Raw genomic sequence first — 17,795 nt, forward strand, 5'->3', positions numbered from 1 at the left:
TTTCTGGTTTCAGTGTTTATGGGGGAAGAGTTCCTGAATCCTCAACATGCCTGGATTCCCAGCTACCGTCGGGACTCTTTCTGCAGGCGTGGCCTGTCTCACTCGGCCTTCGATTACTCCGCCTGACCCCTCAGGAGTTACCGCGCCGCGGGTTTGCTTAGCGTGGTGGATGCGAGTGATGAGTGGCTGCTTCTGCCTTCCTCCAACCCCCCCCAACTTTTTTTTTTTTTTTTAAGCCATAGCTATGGTTACCACGTCTCTCCCCGCCTCCCTCCACCTACTAAGAAGACGACTGGCCATTGGCTATCTGTCACCAAGTTACTCAGTCATTGGCCGCTGGTGAGACCGGGCGCTCCCCCTTCCCCGGTCTCCCGGGTCTCTTGAGGAGCCCAGGAAGGAGGCTCCGCTAGTGCCGCCGGGCCACGGGCTGCCGCGACCAGGCTGCGGCAGTCGTTAGCCGGTCATGTCGGCCGCCCAGGGCTGGGACAGGAACCGCCGGAGGGGAGGAGGCGCAGCAGGCGGTGGCGGCGGAGGTAGCGGGGCCGGCGGGGGCAGTGGGGGCACCGGGGGTCGGGGGACTGGTCAGCTCAACCGCTTCGTGCAGCTCTCCGGGCGGCCGCACCTGCCAGGTGAGTGAGGGGCACGGTCCTGACAGCTCGCAGGCGGGGTGGGAAGGTGACTGCCCCCTTTTCTTTTCTCCCTGCCTTTCTTTTCCTTGGGAGGAGCAAAAGGCAGGCCCCACGCACAGCGGAACGATGGGGGGCTTAGAGAAAAGGAAAGGTGTTTTTGAGGTCAGGGAGGGAACAGGAGCACGGCGGAAAAAAAAAAAAAAGTATTTTTGATCTGTTGAAAGCTCTGTGCTGAAAGTTGTTGTGTTTTCTTTTCAAAGGAGAGGCCGTCGTCTCATTGACATTCCCAAATGTTTCGCTTACTCGGTTCCCAGTCTCGTCCTGTTCCGCAGTTTGATCTTGTAAAAGAAAGACATTGGCGCCTAGCTGTGAGAAATTATTTTTAAAGAGAGAAAGAGGGAAGAGCATTCCAAGGAGTGATTTTTGTAAAAACCACCTCGAGTGTGTAAGAGTTAGGCATTCTGAAACAAGAAAGGAGGAAGGGGGTGGGTGGAAGGTGGGTAAGAAATACAACCAAGAGAATTAGGGAAAACTAGTTGAATTATTAATATTTTGGAATATACATAGAATGGATAGCGTGTATGGATTTTAACGGGGAAAAAATGAAAATCAAGAATATCGTTAGTGACAAAATTATGCTGTGTCTACCATATGAAATCCCATGGACAGAGGAACCTGGCAGGCTACAGTCCAGGGGGTCGCGAAAGAGTCGGACCCTACTTAGCGACTAAACACACACACCCCATATGAAAACAGCTTATTGAGAACAGGAAAATGTACCCGGTGTGATTATTTAACGTTTTTGTGTAAATTTACTATCCCTGTGTTCCGATGCCTTGAAAGACAAATCGATGTGTGTGTGCAGCAAATTTTAAAGAGCTACATTTGTAGGTGAATATTCAGTATAGAGAATGAAGGTGTACTGCCCAGAATGTCAAGTATTAGGTTGGGCAAGCTTATTTTTACCATGAAGAGAACTATCAAGAATGTGTGTTAATCATTCACCATGTTTTTTGTGAATAAGATTGAAGTTGATTTTATCAGTGATTTTATATTTGTTTAGCTGATGAGTTTTGAGAATGAGGGTGTTTACTACCATGACTTGTACTAAGTAGTAAAAAAATTATTTGATTAATTTGAAGAGAAAGGGAATTTTGCATCTTCAGTGCGACACTTATGTTTGTGATAAGGTTATTGATTTATGCTAGAAATGCACATTAATCCGTCTATATGCACCATTAAACCGTGAAGGAGTTTTAGTCAAATATATAATACACCAGAAGTTGGGTTTGAGATGATCGTATCAGACTGGGTATTCTAAAAGTGCTAAATATGTACTCTTAAACATCAAAAAGGAAAAAGGAGAAATCTTTTTTTTTTTTACCCCAAAGTAATAGCAAAAACTTTCATTTTTGTGTGTTGACAGGTTAGAAGATAAATCTGTTACCAAAGACTGTAACTAGTTTGTCCTCTGAGCTTAGAGTAATATCATAGTCTTCCTATTGGCATTCCCAGGCTGCAAGAAACGGGTTGGTGCAGTTCCTCACTGCCACCACTTGATGGCAGTGGAAGCCTTGGTTTCTGAAAAGGGGCTTCGGTGTGGAGCTATTTCTGCATTCTCTTTGCACACAAGACCAGTAACAGCCATTTGTCCAGAGGTAAAGATAAACGTGTTTAAACTGTGAAAATTCATGCAGTGGGGCCATCAGCTCTTTTTTCTGCTTTCTTTCCCCCTTGACTGGCATTTCATTCTTTCTTCCCCAAGTAGAAAGCCTCACTCTTCTCTTGACTCTCAAAATTGGAAACATCTGATATTTCAATATATACTTTGAAATTCTTTCACACCAATTCTTTTTTTTTATCTCCCCAAGCATTTCATTTTAAGCCTTATCTCTCCCCTTGATTGAAAGGTTTTATTTTTATATATTCAACAAGATTTTAAGTGAAAGGGAGGGGTAGAAATATCTAGGCTTTTTTATGGCTGACTCTAGAGATTAAAAAAAAATAATAATAATACATCTTTGTAGGTAACTTTCTCCCACCTTTGATTTCTAATCCCATTTAACATTTTCCTCCTGCTCTACCAAGATTTTCAGGTACCGGGCACTGAGCAACCCTTCTTACTTTTTTGCATATCTACCCTCTATCCAGGGAGCTCTGGTGGCTCAGAGGTGAAGAATCTGCCTGCCAATGCAGGAGATGCGGGTTCAATCCCTGGGTCAGGAAGGTCCCCTGGAGGAGGAAATAGCAACCCACTCCAGTGTTCTTTCTTGGAAAATGCCATGAACAAAGGAGCTTGGCGGGCTCCAATTCCATAGGGTCAAAGAATCGTACTCCACCGAGCATGCACACAATACACTCTCCTCCAGCCACCAATGAAACAAAAGCAGAACTATCTGGTCTTGGGGTGTTCTCTCTTTCACCAATAGCATCTTTATCCCTGCAGTTATGCAAGCCTGAAACTTGGGCATCCTCCTTAACGGTTTCCTCTTCCTTGCATTTCTGGTGTAATCAGTCACCAAGTCCTGTTTATTTTATTTGTGCCAGTCGATGCAGCCATCATCACTGCCTTAGGTCTCCTACACTAGCTTTCTAAGCAGTCTTCCTGCTTATACTCTTGCCCTCCAGTTTGTACAGCACACTCATCTTTTTCAAGCACAAGTCTGTTTTCATTTCAGCTTACAACCCCTTCCTAGCTTTTCATTCCTCTTAAAATAAGGCGCAAAATCCTCAGTGTGGCCTAAAAGCCACTGGGTGGTCTGGCCCCTCTCTAGCTCTCCAGATAACCCTATATCACGTTGTCTTGTTCTTTGATCTTTTCCCATGATCTTTAGATCATGCTCCCTTCTGCCACAGGACCGTTGTACTTGCTATTCCGTCATCTGGCAACCCTCTTCGGAGAAGGCAATGGCAAGCCACTCCAGTACTCTTGCCTAGAAAATCCCATGGATGGAGGAGCCTGGTGGGCTGCAGTCTGTGGGGTCGCTAAGGGTCGGACACGACTGAGCGACTTCACTTTCACTTTTCACTTTCACACATTGGAGACGGAAGTGGCAACCCACTCCAGTGTTCTTGCCTGGAGAATCCCAGGGACGGGGGAGCCTGGTGGGCTGCCGTCTATGGGGTCGCACAGAGTCGGACACGACTGAAGTGACGCAGAAGCAGCAGCAGCAGCAGCAACCCTCTTAATCCTCATTCTGTTCTCTCTCTTTAAGCTTCTCTCCCACTGGATCTCAACTTGATCACACTGTTTTTCAGAGACGCTCTCTGACCTTTTATTTGTTCTCTCTATACACACTAGAAGCCCCATGTGGTTCCATTTGTGTGTAATTCTTTGATATGCATGATTTGCTACTCTTTACATATATTTACGCACACATACATCAAATATATATGTGTATATACATGTATTCATATACAGACACACGTATTTTTAAGTTCTAAATTAATACATTGGCATTATGTGTAAACAATTAAATCACATTCTTGTGAATGTGATTGATTAGTGTGTTCAGTTCCCTATTGCCCCATTGACTCTGGACAAATGGATACAATCAGTTTCCATTGAAACTAGACTAGACTTTGCATCTGTGGTGGCAGCACAAATAATGTTTTGTGAAACCTTATTTGAGCAACTCCTCACCTTTTTTCTGTCTCCTAAAATACAGTAGTGATTATGCATTTGCCCCATAGGCCAAGAAATTCATAGCTTCTTAGACTAGGGTTTCTCCCTACTCATAATCTTTCCATGCTCTGTAAAGAACAGGGACAGTGCTCTCGCAGTCATAGAGCTCAGGGGCATGGAGATCATGGGAACAGTGGAACCCACATTATTGTGATTTAAGTGTGTAAATTTGAGTGAATGCCATGTGTTACCTAGGGAAACAGTTAAATGATGTTGCTAATATAGGGACTGGAAAACTGACAAAAAGGAGGAAAAATATAACAATTGGTAAAGCTGGGTAAAAATAATACTGAAAATATTAACTGAGAATTTTTCTTGTGATACATGTTTATGATATAAGGTACAAATGGTAAAAGGCAAATTTTCCTTCTTCCTTTGACCAATAATTGGCTTCTTTCCCTTGAAGCAACTGATTTCGGGTGTATCTTTTCCAGAAAAGTGTGTGTATGTGTGTTGGAGGGGAGAAAAATGGTAGCATTTCTTTGTTTGGATGGGCATTTAAAACATTTACAGTCTTACTAACACAAAGGATGATACAGTTAATATTTTTGTATGTATTTAATTTTGCACATTAGTGAGTCTGTCTTTAGAATAAATTCCTAGAAGTACAATCGCTGGGTCAAAGGATATGTGCTATTTAAATTGTGATAGATATTGTCAGTTGCCTTTCATAGAGGTTGTGCCAGATTGTGTTCATTGGTGTTAGAGTTCTGGCTTCCCATATCTTTGGTAACCGAGTGGGTTATTAAACTTTTTTTATGTTGCCAATTTAAAAGGTGTATTTTTCTTCATCTTTTCAATAGGTATAAAAACCATACAGCCATGTTTGTTTCCTTTATTTATAACATCTGCTTATATTTCCTATTTACCTGGTTATATTTTTTGTCTGTTGGAATGTTTAATATTGTTTGTAGGAGCTCTGTTTTACAGAAATCAGTTTCTTGTCTCAGTTATATGTTGCAGATACTTGTCACAGTTTCATTTAGCTTTTGACTTTGTTTACAATATATTTTTTCATCAGAAATTAAAATATTTGTGTAGTTTATTAATCTTTTTTTGATTTTAGGTTTTTTTGATCATAAGAAAGACCTTTCCTATTTCAATATTATTGATATTTCTAATTAAAATTAAAATTCTTGTGTTTTTTCCTTGGTAATTTTGTAATTTATTTTTAAGTTAAATGCACTTATTGGTAAAAATTTAGTTAGGTAAAGTATTTAGGTAGGATTTAACTTCACTTTTCTTCTAGGTGGCTACCCAGTTATCACAGTATTGAAATATTATCTATAGGTGTGCTTAGTTTCTATATATAATTTGGTATTTTTACTAGACTTTTATTCTGTTTCCTTGGTCAGATTACCTATTTATACCTAATGATGTCATTCGTTGATTATAATCCTCTTTCATTCTGCTTCTTGGAGTTTTCCTGGATACTCTTTGTTTGTTCTGTAAAACTTAGAATTAGTTTATAGAGCTCCCTCCCCCCATCTTTTGGTATTTTTATTGATACTGCATTATATTTGAAGATTGATTTAGAGATGATTGACTTCTTTTTGAGGTTCAGTCTCCTGTTCAGGAAGAGGGTGTACATTCATTTCTTGTTTTTCAAATTTTTTTTTTATCCGTCAACAACAATCTAAAGTTTTTTTCACGTAGACCTTTTACATTTCTTTTGTATGTATTCCTGGTATTTTACCTTTTTTTGTTGCTATTGTAAATGGGGCTTCTATTGCTGTTACATCTTTTATCTTGCTCTTTGAACATGGTAATGCTGTTAATTTCTGAGTATTAATTTTGTACTTGGCCACCTTTGGAATTCCAGTATTATCTGTTATGGTTTCCCAGTTGTCTTTCTAAGGTTTTACAGGTAAATAATATCATTGGACTTCCCATGTGGCTCAGCGGTAAAGAATCCACCTGCCAATGCAGGAGACGCAGGAGGTGCAGGTTAGATCCCTAGGTTGGGAAGATCCCCAGGAAGAGGAAATGGCAACCCACTCCAGTATTCTTGCCTGGAAAATTCCATGGGCAGAGGAACTTGGCGGGCTACCGTCCACAGGGTCACACAGAGTCAGACATGACTGAGTGACTGCACACAATATAGTTAGCAAATAAATATAACTTTATCTTCTCTTTTCCAGTTTTTATACTTATTTCTTTCTTTTGGCAGATCAGTTTGGTTAGTACTTTCCAAAAATATTAAACAGTAAAATAGTAGTGGATTTTTGTCTTGTTCCTGACTTAAATGCGAGTTTTTTCATGCTTTCCTATTAATATTAGTTCTGACTTTAGGTTAAAGTGTACATACTATGTTAAAGTAGTCAGCTCTTACCATTTTATAAAGATTTTTTAAAATATGGAGGTTAAAATTTCAGCCTCTTTGGGAATTATGTGATTTTTCTTCTTTGTTTACTATTGGGGTGAGTTGTATTAATCGATTTACTGTTACTGGACCATCCTTGCTTTCCTAAATCAATTCACTTTGTTATTGTGTATCATTTTATATGTGCTATTGGGTTCTATTTGCTAAACTTTATTTAGAAATTTTGCATCACTCCTCTTAAGCTAAATTGCTTTGTAGTTTTCTTTTATGTATTTTATCTTTGTTGGATTATGCCACTTTCATAAAAATAATTTCAAACTTTTATTTTTTATGCTTTTTTTCTCCTCTCTGGTTAAATGGCATTCGAGTTAAATGTTTGGTTGAATTACCTATGAGATTACTGGACCTTGAGTATTTGGGGAGGAGACTAGCTCTTTGACAATTATCTCTTTACTTGTCTGATAATTTGACTGCTTATCATGTATATCTTTATGAGGAAGCTTTGCCAGTTTGTATTATCCTACAAAATAATCTGATTCACCCATGTTTTCAAAATTATTTGTGTAACATGAGCAAGGGACTCTTTTATGATTAAAAAAAATGTCCTGTGTCTGACTACACAGTCACTTTACTCATTATCACTTCTTATTTAGTGTACGTGAGGCCTTGCCCTTTTGTTGTTGTTGTTTACAACCAGGTCTTGGATTTTTTTAAAAATTAGCTCTATTATTTTCTCTTATTTATATTTTTCTTTCACTGTTTTAAATCTTTCCTTTAGCTTTTGTTATGTTTATGTTTATTTTGTGGCTGTTTTCCTGTCGTCTTATGTGGAATCCTTAATGTTCTTTTCATTCTTGTGTTTGTGTATGTTTGTGGGCGTGCTTAGTCATATCTGACTCTTGGTGACCCCATAGACTGTAGCCCGCCAGGATTCTCTGTCCACAGAGAATGCAGGATTTTCCAGGCAAGAATACTGGAGTGGGTTGCCATTTCCTTCTCCAGGGGAATCTCCCCGACCCAGGGATTGAACTTGCATCTCCTGCATTGGCAGGCAGATTCTTTACCACTGCACCACCTGGGCATTAAATTTTGAGTTTTCTTCTGAACAGTACTTGAGATGTGTCTTGTAAGTTATAGGTTTCTTGTATTTATTTTCTGAATATTTTTGTAGTTCAATTTTTGATTTATTTTCTTTAGCACAAGAGTAGTTAATCCTTTTAAACTTTAACATGTCCATTTATATGGCTTTAGTAGTGTTATTGAGATTTAATTCACATACTGTACAGTTCACTATTTAAAGTGTACAATTCAGTGATTTTTAGTATATTCAGACTTGTGGAATTATTACCACAGTCAATTTTAGAACATTATCATCCCCTCAAGAAGAAGCCCTATGTCTGTTAAGTTGTCCCTCCCTTATCTTCCTGCTCCTCTTCTCCCCCACCCACTAAGGAACCATAATCTACGTTGTTTCTCTCTATATTTCCTTGTTATGGACTTCTTCCTATGAGTGGAATCATAGTCTTTTTGACTGCCATCTTTCTTAAGTTTATTCATTTGATGCAGATATCAGCACTTCATTCCTTTTTCTGGCTAAATAATATTCCATAGTATGAGTAGACCGCATTTTATTTATCCATTAATGGACATATAGATTGTTTTTCACTTTTTGGCTGTTGTAAATAAACATTTGTATATAGATCTCTGTGTGGACATGTGTTTACATTTCTCTTAGGTACATGCCTAAGTAGGATTTCCCTGGTGGTGCAGTGGTAAAGAATCTGCCTGCCAATATAGGAGACATGAGACGAGGGTTCCATCCCTGTGTCAGGACACATACATCTCAGTTTTCCAGCTGAGATGCAGCCTCAGCTTCATGCAGCTACAGGTGTAGATAAAGCAGATAGCAAACCCTTCTGTGTGCAGCACGTTTTCTGGGAGGGCCTCTTACCCTGCCAGGCATGTGCTCCCACTGCAGTGCATAGGAAGGTGGTGTATTTGTATTGATACAAGTGTATCGATACAAAAAGGAAATGTATCCTTCCCTGGGAAATCCCATGGACAGAGGAGCCTGGCAGGCTACAGTCTATGGGGTTGCAAAGAGCTGCACATGACTGAGCAACTTTATACACACACACATATCTAGGTATAGAATTGTTGGTTCAGTTAGTAACTATGCTTGACATTTAATCATTTCAGAAACTGTCAAACTGTTTTCCAAAGTGGGTGGAATTTTACATTCCTACCAACAGTGTAAGAGGGTTCCAGTTTTTCCACATCCTTGTCAACACTTGTTGTTATCTGACTTTTTGATTTTAGTCACCCTAGTGGGTATGAAGTGGCATCTCATTGTACTTTTTGACTTGCATTTCCCTCATGACTAATGATGTCAAGCATCTTTCTTTGTTTTTCCCTTTTCTTTCCTCTTCCTTCCTAGTTTTTTTTTCTTTTAAGGTATGATTGACATTGTTCATCTTTTCATGTGTTTGTTGGCTAATTGTATGTCTTCTTTGGAGAAATGTCTATTAGATCCTTTGCTCAATTTTTAATTGGATTATTTGTCTTTATTATTGAATGGGAAGAACTCCTTGTAAATTTTAGCTCTCTCTACATTTTATATTTTATGTATTTCAAGTGCTTTGTCAGGTATATGATTTGCAAATATTTTTCCTGTTCTGTGATTGTCTTAGCAGTTTCTTCATTGTGCTCGTTGAAGCATTAATGTTTTAAATTTTGGCGAAGACTGGTTTATCTTACTGTTGTTATTTATTTATTTGCTTTTGTTTTTGTTGTCATGTCTAAGAATCTTTTACCAAATCCAGGGTCATGAAATGTGTTTTTTCTAAGAATTTTATAGTTTTGCTCTAACATTTATGCATGTGGTAAAGGTTATCTTAATTGACTGTCCTGTTGAAAAGACTGTGCTTTCCCCCATTGAATAGTCTTGGCATTCTTGTTGAAAACCAGTCAACCTTAAACATGTATAGGCTTATTTATGGACTTTTAATTCTATTCCATTAATCTATATGACTGTCCATGTACCAGTGCCATAGTGCCTCAATTACTGTTGCTTTGGACCTAGTTTTGAAATCAGAAAATGTGAGTTCTCCTACTTTATTCTTTTTCAAGTTTGTTTTGTCTGTTTTGGGTCCCTGCAATTCCATATAAATTTGAGAATCAATTTGTCAATTTGTACGAAGAACTCTACTGGGTTTCTCATAGGGATTGTCATCTGTACATCAGTTTGAAGATGTCACCATCTTTTAATGTTGTCTTCTAATCCCTGAACATGAGATATTTTTCCATTTATTTGGATCTTCTTTAATTCTTTCAACAATGTTTTATGGTTTCCAGAGTTTGTTTATATTAATATCTCGCTTGCCTTTCTCAAGCAAGAAAATGTTGTCCAGGTGCTTTACTCTATTTTCAGTGTTTGTACTCCTTTGTATTAGTTACATTGAAGATTTCATTTCCGCATTGGTTTTATTTTTTTCCTTCCGTTTCTTTTCTGTTCTTTGCCTGCTTTTATTTTGTCTCTGTTATCTTGTCTTCTTCAAGTTAGAATTACTTGTCTTTTCTGCCCCTGAGGCAGCATTAATTTTGGTAAAGCTTATTGTCTCCTACTTCCTACCATCACTGTAAAAGGAATACAAGCTCTCATAGTGGCATTATTTATAAAAGCCAGTATGTGGAAACAGCTTAAGTGTGTATCAACAGTATCAACAGATTAATAAATAAAGAAGATGTGGTGTATATATACATTGGAGTACAATTCAGTCATAAAAAAGAATGAGATTTGGCTATTTGCAGCAACATGGGTGGACTTGGAAGGCACTTTGCTAGGTGAAATAAGTCAGAGAAAGACAAACACTGTATGATATTACTTATATACGGAATCTAAAAGACACAACAATCTAGTGAATAGAGCAAAAAAAAAAAAAAGAAGCAAGCTCGCAGATGTAGAGAACAAGCTCTATATGGGGTGGGGTGAAGGAGCGGGGAGGGGCAATACAGGGATAGGAGATTAAGAGGCACAAAATATTAGGTAGAAAATAAGTTGCAAGGATATATTATACAACCTATGGAATATAACATGTTTTATAACTGTAAGTGAAATATAATCTTTAAAATTGTAGATCACTATATTGTACATCTGTGAAATACGTAATACTGTATACCAGCTATACTTCAATTTTTAAAAAAGGAATACAGCTCATTATTAAAATTTGGAAAATATTGAAAACTTGAAACAAGGAGAAAATCATCTATAGTAATTCTATTTGATACTTGTGTCAGCATTTTGATATTTTGCTTTTTTAGTTCTTTATCAGTGAATTGTGTTTTATTTAATGTATAAATCATTACATACCTCTGGTGGCAACTTAGGATTCTGTTAAACCTGTTCTGTATTTAAATGTTTTCTCTTATTTTACCAAGTAGACTCTGTTTCTCCTCCATTTATCATATGAATAACTGTTTCAATTTTTTTCTAGCTGATGTACTATTTTACTTCTTTTCTTCACAGCCAAGGTTTTGGAAGAATAGACTCAATCGTTTAATTTCTTTTTTTCCTCTTCAGCCTGTTACACTTCTCACTTCTGCCTCCATTGTTCTACTCGAGTCTTCTTGCTAAGGGAATAGCTTCTTAACTGCCAAATTCATTAAGCATCTCTTAGTCTTCAACCTACCCAGTTTCTAGATTGTGATCTCGACTAGCCCCTTTACTGAAGCCTGGGAATATATAACTAGACACAGTCTATATTCCTAAAGAGCTCTTAGTTACCCTTTTTATCGCTTGAATTTCTCACTAGTTTTTCTTTATCTGGTGCTTAATACTGGTATCCAAGAGTATATCTGTTTGTTTCCCTCATCATTCTTATATTCTCCCCTGGGTGATGTCATTAATATCCTGACAACATACAAATCTGTCTCTAGACCAGACCTCTTTTCCTGGCCTGTTTGCCAGTGACTACTAGACAGTGCCACGCAGGTGACTAATGAGTGCCTTAAATTCAGCTTGTCTGAAAACAATTTCATTATCTTTCCTGCCAAACCTGTTCTTGCTTCTATGTTCCTTATTCTGGCTAATTTAATGGCTACCTCATCAATAGTGAATCAAGCCAGAAATCTGAGAATCACATTAGATTCCTTTCTTTTGCTCACCCCTTGTACAGTTGGTCACAAAGTCTTGCCAGTTTTTCCTTTTTAATTTTTCTGACCTTTTCTACCACTACGGCCTCACCACTTATGTCTTTCATTTTATATTTCAGCTCTAGAACTATTTGCAAGTAGTTGCTTTAAATTCTTAGAAGTTAGGTTAGGAGGGAGAGATTTTTTAAGTTGCAGTTTCCTGCAGCACCACACTGTGTCATTATTCTGCACATAACCATTTTTTTCTCAGACTGCCATTTCCTAAATCCCTTTTAAGACCCACCCAAGTATACGTTACACAGCTTTTTTTCTGTTCTCTCTTTTAATACAAATAGATTACTTATACTGGGTAGTTACTGTGTGTCTACCTCTGTTCAGGGTGTTTTACAAATACTAATTCATTTAATCCTCATAACTTTGTGAGGTAATTAACTTTCTCATCCCCTTTTGTGATGAAGAACTGAGGCTTACAGAGAATCTGCAGAAGTTGCATGAAGTGCATATAGCTAATAAATGTCAGAGTTAGGATTCAGACCATCTCTTATACTTCAGAGTCCATGCTATTGTGCCTCTTCTTTGTGCCATCACCTTCTTTTGTATATACAGAGGATCACAGTACTTGCATTGAATTGCTTTGCAAGTATTTGTTTTCGAACTTACCTAAGGGCTTTTATAAAAATTGGAAGACAGTGGCTTTGCAATATTGTATTAGCTTCTGCCTTACAATGTGGATCAGCTGTTAGTATACATACGTATATCTCCTCCCTCTTGAGCCTCCTTGCCACCCCCTCCTCATCCCACCCCTCTGCGTTGTCACAAAGCACAGGGGACTGAGCTCCCTGTGTAACTATGGGCTTCTTAAAGGGAAAAATAATGTCTTATTCTCTGTCACTTTCCACAGGACTAGAACACTGCCCCATTTATAGCAGACTTTTCATAAATATTAATTGAATGAATTAGTAATTGTCAATATCTATAGTTACTTGGGGAGAAGGAAATGGCAACCCACTCCAGTGTTCTTGCCTGGAGAATCCCAGGGACGGGGGAGTCTGGTGGGCTTCCGTCTTTGGGGTCACACAGAGTCGGACACGACTGAAGTGACTTAGCAGCAGCATAGTTACTTGGAGAAGGAAATGGCAACCCACTCCAGTGTTCTTGTCTGGAGAATCCCAGGGACGGGAGCCTGGTGGGCTGCCGTCTATGGGGTCGCATAGAGTCGAACATGACTGAAGCGACTTAGCAGCAGCAGCAGCATAGTTACTCAGGCAGAAGAGTTGAGTTTAGATTATTTTACATTCAGTTCAGTTCAGTTCAGTTGCTCAGTCGTGTCCGACTCTTTGCGACCCCATGAATCACAGCACGCCAGGCCTCCCTGTTCATCACCAACTCCAAAAGTTCACTCAAACTCATGTCCATCAAGTCGGTAATGCCATCCAGCCATCTCATTCTCTGTTGTCCCCTTCTCCTCCCGCCCCCAATCCCTCCCAGCATCAGAGTCTTTTCCGGTGAGTCAACTCTTCTCATGAGGTGGCCAAAGTATTGGAGTTTCAGCTTCAGCATCAGTCCTTCCAATGAACACCCAAGACTGATCTCCTTTAGAATGGACTGGTTGGATCTCCCTGCAGTCCAGGGGACTCTCAAGAGTCTTCTCCAGCACCACAGTTCAAAAGCATCAATTCTTAGGCGGTCAGCTTTCTTCACAGTCCAACTCTCACATCCATACAAGACCACTGGAAAAACCATAGCCTTGACTAGATGGACCTTTGTTGGCAAAGTAATGTCTCTGCTTTTTAATATGCTATCTAGGTTGGTCATAACTTTCCTTCCAAGGAGTAAGCATCTTTTAATTTCATAGCTGCAGTCAGCATCCACAGTGATTTTGGAGCCCCCAGAAATAAAGTCTGACACTGTTTCCACTGGTTCCCCATCTGTTTCCCATGAAGTGATGGGACCAGATGCCATGATCTTAGTTTTCTGAATGTATAAGGCTAAATAAACTTTTTTAACCTAGGAATTTAGCACATACAGTTTTTGTATGGCTTTTCCAAGTACAGTTTTACATCTCATCTTATCAGTGGTTGTTGTATCCTTCTGTCTTTTCCTTGATTCCACCCCTTCCTGCCTTTTCAGACTTTTCAGAATATTTACATTTTTATCACTTATCTGTCTTCAGACCCTTTCTGTTGATCAAGTCATCCCTTAAGCATTTGAGCTTGCTCAAGTTTTATCTTTCTGGTCTTCCCATTTTCTTCAGAGCCAAGTTCGTGAAAATATTGACTAGAGTTGAGGTATTCATTGCCACATCTCCCCATCTTTTCTTTGAAGTAGCTCTTGTTAAAGTCACAGGTGACTTATGTGTTATCAAATCAAGTGATGTTTTTCAGTTTCCACCTTACCTGATCTCTCTTCATTTTGAAACATCCTTTTTCCTTTGCTTCTCTGGCATCAGCACTGGTTTTCTTTTTGTGTCTGGCCTCTCATACTAAGTCTTCTTTGTTGATCCTTCTTCTACCAGGCCTTTAAGGAATTGGAGTTCTCAAGTCTTGGTCCCATGCCTCTGCCCTTCTTTTTTCAAAATATTTTAGGTATTTTTTTCCTCAAATCCATGGTTTTCATTTTTCAGTTATATATGAAGAAGTCAGGCCACTTTGTAATTCTGTCTAAATTGCTCTTGAGGGCCAAATACTTGCTTTCTTCATGTCTCCACTTACATGGCATTTACCCTTCAAGTTCAGCATGTCTAAGACGGAATTTGTGACATTTCTTATTCTAAGCGGGGGAACTATTGGACAGTTTTAAGCAGGAGAGTATGTGATGTGATTTATATTTTTTTGTATATGTGGGATTTACATTTTTTAAAGCTTCCTGTAACTTCCAGTGGAGAATGGATTGTGGGAAATGGTAAAAGTGAAGCATAAAGGCTATTTAGAAAAATACTGCAATAGTCTTCTAAAAAGATGGTGGTGGCTTGGAGCAGGGTATAGTGGTATAAGTGGTGAGAATAATTAAGTATGAGATATATTTTGAAAATAGCATGAACAGGATTTATTGTGAGATATGAAGGAAAGAGAAGAATCAGGATAACTCCAAAGTTTTTGTCTTAAGCAACTGGATGGATGATGGTGTCATTAAATGTGATGAAGCAGACTGAGACAAGAGGGATTGTGGAAATCAGTCAAGAGTTCTCTTTTGGCTGTTTTAAGCTTGACATGCCTATTTGACATCTAAGTAGAGGATATAAGGTAGACAATCCACATATATAAATCAAATCAAGGGAGAGGTAGAGGCTCAGGATATAAATTTCAGAATTATTAGCATGCAGATGGTACTTACAGTCACTGTGAAAAATTCTAAGAGATGGGAATAGCAGACCACTTTACCTCTCTTCTGAGAAACCTGTATGCAGGTCAAGAAGCAACAGTTAGAACCGGACATGAAACAATGGACTTATTCAAAATGGGAAATGGAGTACGTCAAGGCTGTATATTGTCACCCTGCTTATTTAACTTATTTGCAGAGTACATCATCTAAAATGCCAGGCTGGATGAAGCACAAACTGGAATCAAGATTGCCAGGAGAAGTATCAACAACCTCAGATATGCAAGATACGCAAGTGATACCACTCCAGTGGCAGACAGTGAAGAGAAACTAAAGAGTCTCTTGATGAAGGTGAAACAGGAGAATAAAAAAGCTGGCTTAAAACTCAACATTCAAAAAATTAAGATCATGGCATCTGGTCACGACAAATAGATGGGGAAAACAATGGAAACAGTGACAGATTTTATTTACTTGGGCTCCAAAATCACTGGACAGTGACTGGAGCCTTGAAATTAAAGACGCTTGTTCCTTTGAAGAAAAGCTACGAAAAACCAAGACAGTGCATTAAAGAGCAGAGACATCACTTTGCTAACAAAGATCTGTACACCCAAAGCTGTGGTTTTTCCAGTAGTCATATACAGATGTGAGAGCTGGACCATAAAGAGGACTGAGCACTAAAGAATTAGCTTTCGAATTATAGTGCTGGAGAAGACCCTTGAGAGTCCTTGGAGAGCACGGTGATGAAACCAGTCATTCCTAAAATAAATCAGTCCTGAATATTCTTTGGAAGGACTGATGCTTAAGCTCCAACACTTTGGCCACGTGATACGAAGAGCTGATTCATTAGAAAAGACCCTGATGCTGGGAAAGACTGAAGGCAGGAGGAGAAGGGGGCAACAGAGGATGAGATGGTTGGATGACATTACCTACTCAGTGGACATGAATTTGAGCAAACTCCGGGAGATAGTGAAGGATAGGGAAGCCTGGCATGCTGCACTCCATGAGTCGCAGGGAGTCAGACATGAGTTAGCGAACAAACAACAACAGATGCAATTTAAGGTTCAGTTTGTATATTGTCCTTGAGCTATTTTTAAGATCTTTTTTTTTTTAAAGAGTCTTTAGTGTTTTTGAACACCCAGATCATTAGACTGTTACCAGTATCTATACTGGGCAAACTTGTAGAACACATAAAAAAGTTATTCTCATTTACATATGTAAATATGATTTCATATTTTTTAACTCAACCTTACCTACCTGTCATTTTTTAAAAATTATTTTTGTTGAACTGAAAAACACTCTATAAGCCTGATAAAATAGTATACAAGGGAGACCAAATCTCTCTTCTCCTTAGATCACTAATTCTCTAGTTTCTCCCCAGAGGTATCACATCTGTTAGTTTTTAGTGTATCTTTCCAGAATTAAAACTTGCATGTGTACACATATAGGTATGGGGTTTCCCTGATAGCTCAGTTGGTAAAGAATCCGCCTGCTATCAGGAGACCCTGGTTCCATTCCAGGGTCAGTAAGATCCGCTGGGCAAGGGATAGGCTCCCCACTGTAATATTCTTGGGCTTCCCTTGTAGCTCAGATGGTAAAGAATCCGCCTGCAATGAGGGAGACCTGGGTTCGATCCCTGGGTTGGGAAGATCCCCTGGAGAAGGGAAAGGCTACCCACTCCAGTATTCTGGCCTGGAGAATTCCATGCTGTGTATAGTCCATGAGGTCGCAAAGAGTTGGACACGGCTGAGCGACTTTCACTTTCACTTCACATATAGATATGTTATCTTTATTTTTTAACAAATTAGAGTAAATACATAAAGAATACGTGGAGTACATATTCTTTCTGCACCTGTCTTTTTTTATTTTTACTAAAAATATATTGTATGAGTTGTTCTATATTAGCATATTTAGATTGATCTGATTCTTCTTCATGGCTGAAAGTATTGCATTGTATGGATGTATAGCAATTTACCAGCTACACAGTTTTTTTAAAAAAATTTTGTTGGAGTATAGTTGATTTTCAGTGTTCTGTTAGTTGTTTCAAGGTATGTAGCAAAGTGCCAGCCTACATTTTTTCTGGTCTTTTATTCTTTAAAAAGATTGTGTAACACATGGTGGTAAATATTGCTGACTTGCCCTTCAATATCTGTGTTTTTAAAGTTTTTCAAGTTATAGAATTTTAAAACTCACACTGATAGTTATGTCTTTATCTTACTCAACTTTCCCATCCAGCTAGTCTTTAAGCCCTGTGTTTTATCTGCATATAGTAACTATTATTAGCTAAGAATTTTTATAAACATTTACTCATAACCTAATGAGGAGTAGGTACTGTTATTGTTCCCTTTTCATAGAGAAAGAAACTGAGGCCCAGAGGGTAACACCTTTTCTAAGGCCATATAATTCACAAGGGACAGAACCCTTATGATTTGGAAACAGGCAGCGTGGTTCCAGTGTCCATGCCTTTAACTACTGTGCTGTCTTCGTCTCTGTTGCCTGTCTTTCCCAGTATTACCATAATTCAGGTTTTCATTGCCTCAAATTTGACTTTATTATACAGGTAAAGGCTTCCCCAGTGGCTCAGTGGTAAAGAATCTGCCTGCCAAGCAGGAGACGCAGGTGCAGTCTTTGTGTTGAGAAGATCTCCTGGAGAAGGAAATGGCAACCCACTCCAGTATTCTTGCCTGGGAAA

The 17,795-nt window shown here is 38.8% G+C and overlaps 1 protein-coding gene across 2 annotated transcripts in view; it reads left to right on the forward strand.

The window, feature by feature from the left end:
- The first annotated feature begins 369 nt into the window (after positions 1-369).
- KLHDC10 (kelch domain containing 10) overlaps positions 370-17,795 on the forward strand; it is a 62,522-nt gene continuing 45,096 nt past the window's right edge. For both annotated transcript variants that reach the window (XM_055421262.2, XM_055421263.2), the window contains exon 1: positions 370-629. In XM_055421262.2, coding sequence (XP_055277237.1) covers positions 464-629 — 166 coding nt within the window. In that variant the 5' untranslated portion in view covers positions 370-463. The remainder of the gene's footprint in view (positions 630-17,795) is intronic.

This window comes from Moschus berezovskii, chromosome 3, assembly GCF_049115385.1.
Source record: "Moschus berezovskii isolate FMDL1 chromosome 3, NW_MosBer_1.0, whole genome shotgun sequence".
In the NCBI taxonomy this organism is placed as follows: domain Eukaryota; kingdom Metazoa; phylum Chordata; class Mammalia; order Artiodactyla; family Moschidae; genus Moschus; species Moschus berezovskii.